The sequence below is a fragment of the Rana temporaria genome, chromosome 3 (genome assembly GCF_905171775.1).
Source record: "Rana temporaria chromosome 3, aRanTem1.1, whole genome shotgun sequence".
In the NCBI taxonomy this organism is placed as follows: domain Eukaryota; kingdom Metazoa; phylum Chordata; class Amphibia; order Anura; family Ranidae; genus Rana; species Rana temporaria.
This window is the reverse complement of record NC_053491.1, coordinates 357,260,668-357,272,488: the sequence shown is the minus strand read 5'-3', so window position 1 is coordinate 357,272,488 and position 11,821 is coordinate 357,260,668. Positions and strand designations below refer to the sequence as shown.

At 43.4% G+C, this 11,821-nt stretch overlaps 1 protein-coding gene across 1 annotated transcript; it reads left to right on the top strand.

Annotated features, from left to right (window-relative positions):
- The first annotated feature begins 884 nt into the window (after positions 1 to 884).
- LOC120932677 (gastrotropin-like) lies at positions 885 to 9,197 on the top strand. Its single transcript, XM_040345225.1, has 4 exons — positions 885 to 1,022; positions 3,667 to 3,839; positions 5,653 to 5,742; positions 9,088 to 9,197. Exons 1-4 carry the CDS (start codon positions 956 to 958, stop codon positions 9,139 to 9,141), a joined length of 384 nt encoding a protein of 127 aa, XP_040201159.1. The 5' UTR covers positions 885 to 955; the 3' UTR covers positions 9,142 to 9,197.
- The last annotated feature ends 2,624 nt before the right edge of the window (positions 9,198 to 11,821 follow it).

The window sequence follows — 11,821 nt, the reverse complement described above, 5'->3', positions numbered from 1 at the left end:
AAAAAACGACCAAATTTTTTTTTAAGCATGCTTCAATTTTATGTGTCGTTTTTCAAAACGTCGTTTTTTACTTCACAGAAATTGATCGTGTGTAGCAAAAAACGACGTTTAAAACAACGTTTTTACACCCGCGCATGCCCAGAAGCTAGTTATGAAGCGAGCTTCAATGGAAAAACGTGGTGAACGTAACCTCGCTTTGCTAGAGCATTGTGAAAAAACGATGGTGTGTAGGCAACTTCGTCTTTGAAAATTGAAGTTTCAAAAACATCGTTTTTTACTTCACAGAAAATGTCGTTTTTTTTCATCACATAAAGTGATGGTGTGTATGCGGCATGACGAGCAGGGACCACTGATTTTTCTTGTATTCAATCGTATTGTATCTGTATAGTTTACCTTAATTTTGTAAAGCACTGCACAAACTGTTGGCGCTATATAAATCCTGGGATTTAATACAAATAATAATGATAATATAATAATTATGCATTGAAAGAACTTTAGAGTAACTGTTAAGGAAATAGTCTGTAAAAAAAAATAAAAAAATGAAAACAAGGCAGATCAGTGTTATCATCCTTTTCCATAAACTGTTCATAATAAAAAGTCTTAAAACTCTCATCAATTAAATTCACTTTTCTTCTATTACAGACCATCATCGGAGGTGTCTAATTATCAACAATTTATGTAAAGGGAAACTGAAACCACAAGACAATATCCACCAGCATGTGTTGCTTTACAATTGTTTGAACCTGGTGTTTCCCCACAGGTCAGTTACACCAATTTATCAGTGATTTATCAGATATAGATTACACAGTCATGAGATCTTGGATGATAATTTTTATTGGTGCGTAGGTCTGGTCTCATCCCTCTAGACTTATAAAAAGGAACCACCAAATGACCTGCACACACTGCTCTTCTCAATCCAAGACCCTTTGTAGTCCCTCTGTGTGGCAACAGCACCATGGCCTTCAGTGGAAAATATGAGGTTGAGTCTCAGGAGAATTATGATGCCTTCATGAAGCTCATAGGTAAGCATAATCTTAATGGACATTTTCTCAGAAAATTATATTTTCTATAAATAGGTGTTAAAACAGCAAAGCCCAACATGGACAGTATACATCTGTCTTTTATACACAATTAAACTTTCACAAAGGTTAGTGCATCCTCTGTTCCTTGTTTTTGCAGTATCTCCCACATTAGTACCCATTAGTAGAGAGAGAAAATAACCGCTCAGTAGTCTTCGAAGAACCTCCTCACTGGAGCCAAACCATGGGGGCCGGCAATGCAATAGTGATGCAAAAATACCAAGGAAACTTGGACAGCCGCACTCAAAAAATGTTCTTTTAATTAAAATCGATCACAAAATAAGCATGCCACAGCAAAAAAAATTAAACAAAAGCTAACGTTTCGCACTGTAGCTTCAGTGCTTAGTCATAGCTGGCATTTTCTGACTTCAGTACATTGAGACAATGGTAAGAGAAACTGATGGGCAGCCCTCAAGGAGCTGAATCCAAACAGAATAGTATGGACCAGAGGTAGGCAACCCTCGGCACTGGTGTCACAAGCGGCACCTGCACTGGGGGGGGGGGAAGGATGGGGAAGAGTTTGGGTGCAGTTCTGCTGGGGGGGGGGGGGGGGCGGTCCCTGTCTCCAGGAGAAGGAGAACTATCATTGGCCACTGCTAAAGCCAATCACAGTCCTGCTAGCCCCTTCCACCATCTGGAGGAAGAAGACTCGATTGGTTGCCACTACCAATCTCAGGAAGAAGGGATTTCACTGTGATTGAGAAAACCACAGTCAGGTGACAGTTTGTGGAATTACTGTTGAGCTTCTGGGAATTTTCGTTTAAATTTTTCCTGAAGCCTTGCGTCACTTACTACTGAACCCCTGCACTCTGTGTCCCTTTAAGCCACAGCCAGTATTCAGTGAATGAAAATCACACCCAATTTTTGCTGTGGCACTTTGTGCCACACTTTTCCTCAGCTGTGGGGGCCCAACTTAGAACCTGCACACAGGCCCACTGCTTTCAAAAAATGCCCATGACCTGGGCTCATCATTGCGCATCTATTCCAGATGCTTGTATGTGACATCACATACATCCCATACATCACATACATCACATACATCACATAGAAGCACGTGGGTTGGATGCGAGAGGTGGATCAGCAGGATGAGTGTGCCAGAACAGGTAGATGTGTCTCGTCTCTGCTTCTTTTCACCACTCTGCATTTCATGCATATCATAGGTGAGAAGAGGGTACAGCAGTGGGGAAATTGAGCAGGAGGGGTTCAGAGGTGGGACAGAAGATCAGGAGGGTACAGAGGTGGGGCAGATGTGCAGAGAGGCACAGTGGTGGAAGAGATAAGAAGGGGATTCAGCAGAGGGACAGATAAGCAGATGAATTGAGGCTAACCTGAGGTGTGAAGGTGCAGGATGTTAATTTCTCACTAGTGAGTATAACAAGCATGCTTTACTGCAGAGGTGCCCAACATGTGGCCCGCGGAGCCCTCTGATGTGGCCTGTGACCTCCTGCTCTCGAATGGAATTGAATAGAATACAGTTATTTATGGTCAGTTTATTACTAAAATCACAGTGTATATATGGGCATATCTGTTCTGCAGTGGTTACTGGGCTGCTTTCATACTGATCCGCAGGTGCAGAGCAGTGCACCTGCACTGAGCCATAGACTTCTGTTATTACCTGCGAGTTTGGTAAGCTTTCTGAAAGTGCACCAATCCTGCAGAATATAATAGAACTCTATTGCAAAGTGCAGGAAAGCCAAAGGTACACTGCGTTGTACCCGTGGTGCAGGTAAACTGCAGTACATCAGTGTGAAAGGGGCCTTGGGCCTCTTTCACATGGTCAGTCCAGCAGTCCAACCAATTGCACTCTCCATTCACCACTAAGTAGTGGCAGACAAAAACCGACTTGTGTCCTACCTCCAATCTGATCCACTAAAAAAAAAGAGTATAGTAGAGTAGACACGGACAAGCCATCCACCCGCTCCACGCATTGTGGCCCGCGACCGGTTACCAAGTCGCTTAAGTGGCCCTCGCTCTTCAAAAGTTTTGGCACCCCTGCTTTACTTCATACACAGACTGATTTTTACAGTTGTGGGTTTAGTAACACTTTAATTCAGGAGCAGTGCTGCTCTGGTGCTAGCCCATCACAGAAAGCTGCATAATGTGGATTTTACTGGTGGCATCAACAGGTATTTTTGTAATATTGCAGGGGTCTAAGAGAAAACAAAAAGTGTAGATGCATTTATAATTAAGTGCTGCAGTATGTATTTTTTAATGGAGGCTATAGTTCTACTTTAAATGGTCAGTTCAATATAAATCCTGAGTGTTCCTACCACTTTTAACTAAACATATACCAAAACCAAACTTCACACAGTGTACAATGGTCTGGCTGATAGGTGTGAAGAGCACAGAGTTGACATCTGGAGTGCATTGCTACCACTTCAAAGTTTACACTTCTTAACTGTGAGATTAGCTATTTGTCTTCATTTACACTTTAGGTTTGGAGATCTCACTACCAGTACCAGTAAATATCAGAAATATAAGAAACGTTAAGGTGCTTTAACACTTATGCCGTCACTTTTCTATGTTTCTACAATCTTCATTTTTAATTTTATTCCCTTAAATTATATATTTGTTTTCATTATCACAGGTATCCCTGATGAGAAAATTGAAAAAGGGAGGGACTTCAAGTACACTACTGAAGTAGTCCAGAATGGCAATGAGATCACATGGTCACAGCTCTACCCCGGGCATACTGCAACCAACAAGTTTGTCATTGGCCAAGAGTCTGAGATTGAAACACTGAATGGAAAGAAGTTCAAGGTATTGGTGTAGTCATCTAAACATGCAGTCTTTTAATAGCCTAGGCATTTAAAGGGAATATGTAGTGGTTTTGTATATAATTTATTTTAAAAAATTGTAATGAAGACTAAAATGCAGCGGGAGAAGAAGTGGAGGGAGATGACCAGAGGGAGAAGACACAGAGCTATAAAGGGGGACATTCTTAATTTGTCATGAAGGTCTTTTCCAAAACCGTTTCTTGTTTTTTGAAACCCTACATTTTTTCTTTTGTTGAATGGGTAGGGGTACAATGTACCCCATATTCATTCATATGGGGGGCAGGATCTGGGGGTCCCCTTGTCAAAGGGTGCTTCCAGATTCCGATAAGCCCTCTGCCCGCAGACCCTCACAACCACTGGCCAGGGTTATCGGGAAAAGGCCCTTGTCCCCATCAACATGGGAACAAGGTGCTTTGGGGTGGGGGGCTCAGCGCCCCCCTGCCCCAAATCACCCACTCCCCATGTTGAGGGCAGGTATAATCCAAGAGGGGGGCACTCTCTCATCACCCCCTTTCCTGATCTGCCAGGCTACATGCTCAGATAAGGGTCTGGTATGAATTTTGTGGTGGGGTTCCCCCTCAAGATCCACAAGTCACATGCCACAAGTCGGATCAGTTAAGATGATGATCCCACTTGGATACAACTTACAAACAAATGATTGTGCTGAAATTGTGCCCAAGTCGGACCAAAGTTATGCAGGGAGCATTTTCAATGTTGGACCAGTTAAGACGGCTCTCATAGGGAACCATTGCTTTTGACATGTCATCTGACTTGTGCTCTGGAAGTCACATGACATGTCGGAGCAGTGTGAACCGACCCTCAATCACGCCAGAAGATGAAGTTTGAGTCTCCTTATCACATATTTAGTTAGTTCAGCTGTGCAGACAGAAGCCCTTTTTTTTTACAGAACTCAATGAGTCCTTGGATCAGTGACTCCTTTATCACATATCCCAATATAAGAGCAAAAATGTGGGTGCACATACCCACGCACCAAAGGTCACAGGGCTAAAACCAAACCTTTATTAGGATTTCTTTAAAAATGAATTTAACAGTTTCAATACTGGGCACCTTCCTGCCCAGGCCAACTGTCAGCTTTCAGCACTGTTGTAGTTTTGAATGACAATTGAGTGGTCATGCAACACTGTACCCGAACAAATCATTTTGTTCACACAAATAGAGCTTTAAGTTTAGTCCAAAATATATTTTGCTATATTTCTTTTGTGAAAATAGCCCAAATCAGTGTATATTATTTAGTCTGTAGGAAAGTTATAGAATCCACAAACTATGGTATATATACAGTATATATTTGAAAAATATAAATAATATATTTGAAAAATGATCAATCCTTTTTTTTACATGTGCAATACAACATTATCATATAACTGCTTAAAGTGGTTGTAAACACTGTTACAATACTTTTGCCTACAGGTACGCCTATAATGAGGCTTACCTGTAGTTACTGTAAATATCACCTAAACCTGCACGGTTTAGGAGATATTTACCATATAGGCTTGCGCCGATGTCATTGGCGCATGTGCACTGAAGAAACGGCTCGATCATGCTGTTTCTAAAGGGCCTGTGCTGTGGCTGGCGGCTCCCGCGCATGTGGGGGAGTGATGTCATTGCGGCCTCCGGCCAATCACAGCGCCGCAGTCCGCAAACCCAGAAATAACTCTGGGAGACATGTTTCGCCGGTCACAGCAGTGTACCGGGACCTCTGCAACAGCTTCGATCTAAGGTAAGCATTTCATAATGAGCTAGTGGAATATTACATTTCGATTTTTTTTTTCTTGCAGACCATTGTTAGATTGGAAGGAGGAAAGCTTGTAGTGGATTTTCCCAAATACCACCATACCTCTGAGATCGTTGGTGGAAAACTAGTAGAGGTGAGAATCATTAATATGGTACTTCATAGGTGTGCGCAGCCTATTGCATTAGGGTGTGCACCCCAAAGCTCAAACACACACTACTGATCACTCACGATGTTCATTCAGAAAGGGAAGGGGCTGATGAATACATATTTACTGGCCCCTTCCCTCACTCATCCTAAAACATCTCTGTAGCAAAAGTCGACAGGAGAGGAGAGGAGGAAAGCCGGAAGTGCTGCAGAGGGAAGGAGTGGGGAGCCAGGTCAGTAGGGGGAATCTGTACTGCACAGGGTGATTAGGGTGTGCCTGGGCACACCCAGCACACCCTGTGCGCACGCCTATGTGGTACTTTTAGGTCTACACGCGCACAATTCCCCACATCCTGAGAACAAATAGATTTGTAGCATTGAATTAGCAATGTGCACAAAAGTGTGCTACAAATTCTCAGACCTTGTGATACTGAATAATTAGCCCTGGAGTTAAATATATGCTAATAATACATATTGATGCTGCTAAATCTGGTCTCTGCATCCAATCTTCAGTAACCTCTTTGAATAAACTAGCTTCAAAGAGGACTTGTGATCTATTCAGCTTCAGAATAATAATTCAGCTCATTCAGGTATTTTGCTTCCCTTTAAACAGGGCAAACAATCTCAATACACCAGCTTAAAGACCACCTGTGTGCAAACTTTGATTACCACTCCCCCCTCCCCCCAATTTCCATTCTTATCACCACTCCCTCTTTTAAAAAAAAATCGAAAGCCATTCCAACCTTCCAAAGCAAGATGTTGAGACATTTCATTACTGCAGTGATTGGCTAGATGGAAGTAGGGTATTGTGACTAATCAAGGCACAGCCAGCATGCCAACAGCGCGTGCGCGCGCACTCGTGACCCCTACCTGGAAGTGCTGGATTACATACTAGATACGTGATCCAGCGCAGGAGAGCTGCTCTGCTGTTACCCCCCTACATGAGGCATTCGGCAGGTGGTTGAAAGGAGCAATCATCACTACTTGTAATCTAAAACATGCCCTTCACAGATAATTCATACAATGTTATACCATTATGCCAAAAAAAGTGCTTAAACCGTCCCTCCTATATCAGCACCACTCAGCGCTTGGGCTTTTCAATCAAGGTCTTGTATGTACTATAATGTGTCAAAGTGTGATATATAATATTCACTATAAAATCACAAATATGATAATAATATAGCATGTTATACCATTGCGCCACTCCACATAGAAGTACCAAACAATGATATTTTACAATTGCTACTGTAAGTTTCAAATGAAAACGACCCAATGCTTTTCAAGCACATGCCCTTTCTCGGATGCCTTATGGTATCATGGTATGTAGCTGTAACAGCCATGTGAACTAAACAGATCAATGCCTCCATTGGGTACATATGGAACACTACCAGTCCAACTGTTTAAGAGAGGATCGCAAGTGTTGCAAAGAGCACCAACGGTGGAACACCTATGCAGCTCCTTCAATTTTACAACAATATCATCACTTCTACCAGCATATTGGTCTGGTAGTGTTTTAAGTGTACCCAACTTTTTTTTCACATGGCTGTTATAGCTTTGTGTCCTTAAATGATAATAAACACCTCAAGCACTCCTGAAGAACACGTCTATTGAAAACACGTTGGGTCGCTTCCATTTGAAACTCACAGTAGCAATTGCAAGATATCATTGTTTTGTACTTCTATGTGGAGTGAAGCTGTGGCATGACATTGTATAAATTGTCTGTAAAATACATGTTTCAAATAACAAGCAGCCATGATTGTTCATTTTAAACTCTTTGGGCCAGATTCACAAAAGAGATACGATGGCGTATCTCCTGATACGCCGTCGTATCTCTGAGATACGATTGTTGTATCTATGCACCTGATTCATAGAATCAGGTTACGCATAGATAGCCCTAAGATCCGACAGGTGTAACTGTGTTACACCGTCGGATCTTAGGCTGCAATTCTAGGCCGGCCGCTAGGTGGCGATTCCATTGCGATCGGCGTAGAATATGCAAATGACTAGTTACGCCGATTCACGAACGTCCGCTTTGCCCGTCAATCTAAATTTACGTCGTTTCCGTAGAGATGCGTCGCGTAAAACTAAAGCTGCCCTCTAGGTGGTGTAACCAATGTTAAGTATGGCCGTTGTTCCCACGTCGAAATTTAAAATTTCACGTTGTTTGCGTAAGTCGTCCATGAATGGCGCTGGACGCCATTTACCTTAACGTCGAAACCAATGACGTCCTTGCGACGTCATTTAGCGCAATGCACGTCGGGTAATTTTACGGACGGAGCATGCGTGGTACTTTCGGCTCGGGGACGCGCCTAATTTAAATGGTGCCTGCCCCATTTGAATTAGGCGGGCTTGCGCCGAGCGGATTTACGCTACGGCGCCGCAAGTTTACAGGTAAGTGCTTTGTGAATCAGGCACTTACGCTGTAAACTTGCGGCGGTGTAACGTAAATGGGATACGTTACGCCGCCGCAGCGTAACAGATTTCTACGTGAATCTGTTCCTTTTTTTATACTTCAACATGACGTTTTTTGGATGATTTTTAGACAAATGTTACAACGTTGAATTTTGTGACTTGTATGTGCCTTCAAAGTCCCTAGCCAATCTTTATTGTTTTTACTATTGTAAGACCAGGGCTGGCTGGATAGAGTTCTGAGGATTTTTGGTATTATTCCTTTGGTGTTAAAGTGATTGTAAAGTCTAATTATTTTTACATGTTATACTTGCCCCCTCTGTGTAGTAGATTTGCATAGAACAGTACGAATCCTCCTCTTCTCGGGTCCCAGTTCTATGATCCTGGCCCCTCCCTCCTGTTCAGTGTCCGAACAGCAAGCAGCTTGCTATGGGGGCACCCGAGCTGAGTCATAGCTCCCTGGGTCTATTTAGACAAGGGGCCCCGACCCGGCCCCTGCCCTCTCTCCCCTTATTGGCTAGCTGACTTTGGCTGGCAGCAACGGGAGCCAATGGCGCCACTGCTGTGTCTCAGCTAATGAGGAAGGAGAATCTCGGATGGCTGAGACACTCGTGGACATCACTGGACAGAGATGGACCTCAGGTACGTTTTAGGGGGACTGAGGAGGGCTGCTGCACACAGAAGACTTTTTATCTTACAGTAATACATAGAATGCATTACTGTAAGATAAAAAAACCTTCTGACCTTACAACCCCTTTAAATTTATGCAGTATCTCAGAGAAAGTTAGATGGTTGACACGTGAAATTCTAAAAGGTTCACTACATTGTGCGCATTAGTCTTTGCCTCGATAATATACCTTGAATATCTCTAATGTGTGTGCATGACATGAGCTCTAATATGCTTTTGTTTTTTATTATTTTCCAGACCTCAGTGAGTGAGGGCGTCAGCTTTAAGAGAATAAGTAAGAAGGTGGCATAATATCTCTGTATACTTGCTTTGTTATTTCTACCCAATAAACATTGGTTGCTTATTAAGAGTTTGTCCACCTTGTTTTTCTTTTGCTGAACTGTATAATACGTGGTACATTTTAAGTGACACTGTCACTTAAAGTGAATGTAAACCCTGATTCATGAAATTTGAGCTGGGCATATATATCTGCAGTATTTTGTTATCTCTCTTCAAAGAGCCAAGTCCCGTAGCTGTCTCCTGACCCGTTCCTCTGTTATCAGCCTGATGACTCCTGACAAATTATCTGACACATCAGATAAAAGCAGCCTCAAATTTCTGTCTGGGGAGGTTACTAAAATAGATTAGCAGGGAGCTGGCCCTGTTACAAAACACCTCTGAGAGTCTCTGCCTATGATGAGAGAGGGTGTGTGCTTTTCCTTAAAATCAGCAATGTTAGCTATCTTGGCTGTATGCCCAGACATCACACTCTGTGTTAAGCAGGAAGAAAACATTTCCTAACACATTCTGAAAATTCTAAACAGTGTATAAATGTGAAGACAGCAGATATACATGTAAAACCTATGTAGGGAGATTTGGTTCATCTCAGTGTATCATCTGAGGCTGTTCACTTCACTGGCTGTATGAAGGGGTTTACATCCACTTTAAGCAAATTTCCGGAAAGACTAAAGTATATAGGGCCAGATTCACAGAAAAAGTACGCCGGAGTATCAAATTTGCCGCGTCGTATCTTTATTTGTCATTCACAAACAAAGATACGACGGCTTTTGGCTAAGATCCGACAGGCGTACGGCTTCGTACGCCTTCGGATCTTAGGTGTAATTCTCCGGCGGCCGCTGGGTGCAGTTCGCCTTGTTTTCCAGCGTCGGGTATGCTAATTAGCTGATTACGGCGATCCACGAAGGTACGCGCGTTCGTCGCATTCTCTTACGTCGGTTTTTCGCGTCGTAAAGTTAAAAGTGCTATTTACATGGGGTAAAATTACTCCTCCATGTTAAAGTATGGCCGTCGTTCCCGCGTCAAATTTAATTCTTATTTTTGTTTGCGTAAGACGTCCGGGAATATGAAATTACGTTAAGCACGTCGCCGTTCAAAAAACATGGCGGGGCGCGGTAATTTCGCGCAAAGCACGGCGGGAAAATTCCGAACGGAGCATGCGCAGAACGTTCGGCGCGGGAGCGCGCCTAATTTAAATGGTACACGCCCCATTTGAATTAGGCGGGCTTGCGCCGGACAGCTTTACGTTACACCGCCGTAAGTTTACACGCAAGTGCTTGGTGAATCAGGCACTTGCGCTGAAAACATGCAGATCTCTGAGAATCTGGCCCTAAGTTACCACTCCTGCTGCCATTACCACTGAATAGCACTCAGTTCTAGAGGAATCCTTGCACCCTGTGGTTTTATAGTGCATCATCAGCTTTTATTAAAATAATACCTGGTGAGCCTGCCATGAAGATACTGTACCTACCTTGTTTGGGTACTACTTGTTATATGGTGGCACTGCTCTGTCCCTGCCTCACAATTGTGCTTCTGTGTTGTCACCATAGGCATGCGCAGGGGATGTGCCAGGTGGGCCTGTGCACACCCTATCACTCTGTGTGGTGCTGATTCCCCCTACTGCTTGGGCATCACCCCTTGTTTCCCTCCCCGTAGTGGTGCTGGCTTCCCTCATCTCCTCTCCCCTTGTCTGCTACAGGGGGATGTTTCAAGATGGAGAGCAGGGCAAAGGCTTAGTCAATATGTCATTTACTAGCCCCTTTCTTTTCTAAATGAATACAGAGAACACACTCACTTACTGTGTTCATTCATAACAGAAGCATAGTAAACTGTGTTTATTATGCTTCAGTTTGTGAATGAACAGGAAGCCGCTCAGCACAGAGCACGTCCCATTCATTCACTGTCCTGTGCAGCTGAGGCTGCAGAGAAAGACATTTCATGTTTGAGCTTTGGGGTGCACGCCCTAATGCAATAGTCTGCACACACCTATGGTTGTTACTCATACATGGGATTACAGTAATATAGACTGCAAGTGGGCATTTAAACACACATGACCCAGACATGATCCACTGTTGTCACCATCATGGAATATGACTTGAGAAATACCAAGTAGCCACTGCTGGAAAACTGCAAAGAAGCTGCAGTAGATCAAACAGGAGCACTGAGAACAATATGTATTTTATTTGTAAAATACACAACTATTTATTATACACTGTAAAATGAAATGCCATTCACTTTGGGTTTACATCAATTTTAAAGGAGACCTGTCAAAAAAATGTGTTCTCCTGAATGTGCTACCAACTTGGCTGCTTTGACTTTAAAGAGGAAGTAAACTCCCCCCGAAAAAAATGAAAAAAAAAACCTGCAAGAGAAAGGCATAATGAGCTAGTATGCATAGCATACTAGCTCATTATGTGTCACTTACCTGAGATCAAAGCCCCTGAAGCACTCCTCGTTCCCCTCCGCCGCCGCCACCGCCATGTCCCCGCCGATCGTCTTCCGGGTATTGCCGCTCCGGCTGTGATTGGCCGGAGCGGACTGGCATTTTCCCATTCAGAAAACCGGCACGTTCAGTGCGCCTATGCCGTTGTCTACAGCGCACATGCGCACTGGCCCTGATAGGCACTTCCACACAGCCAGTCAGCTGCCGCTATTCAGCTGACCGGCGCTCAACATACAGTGTATGAATCTGTAT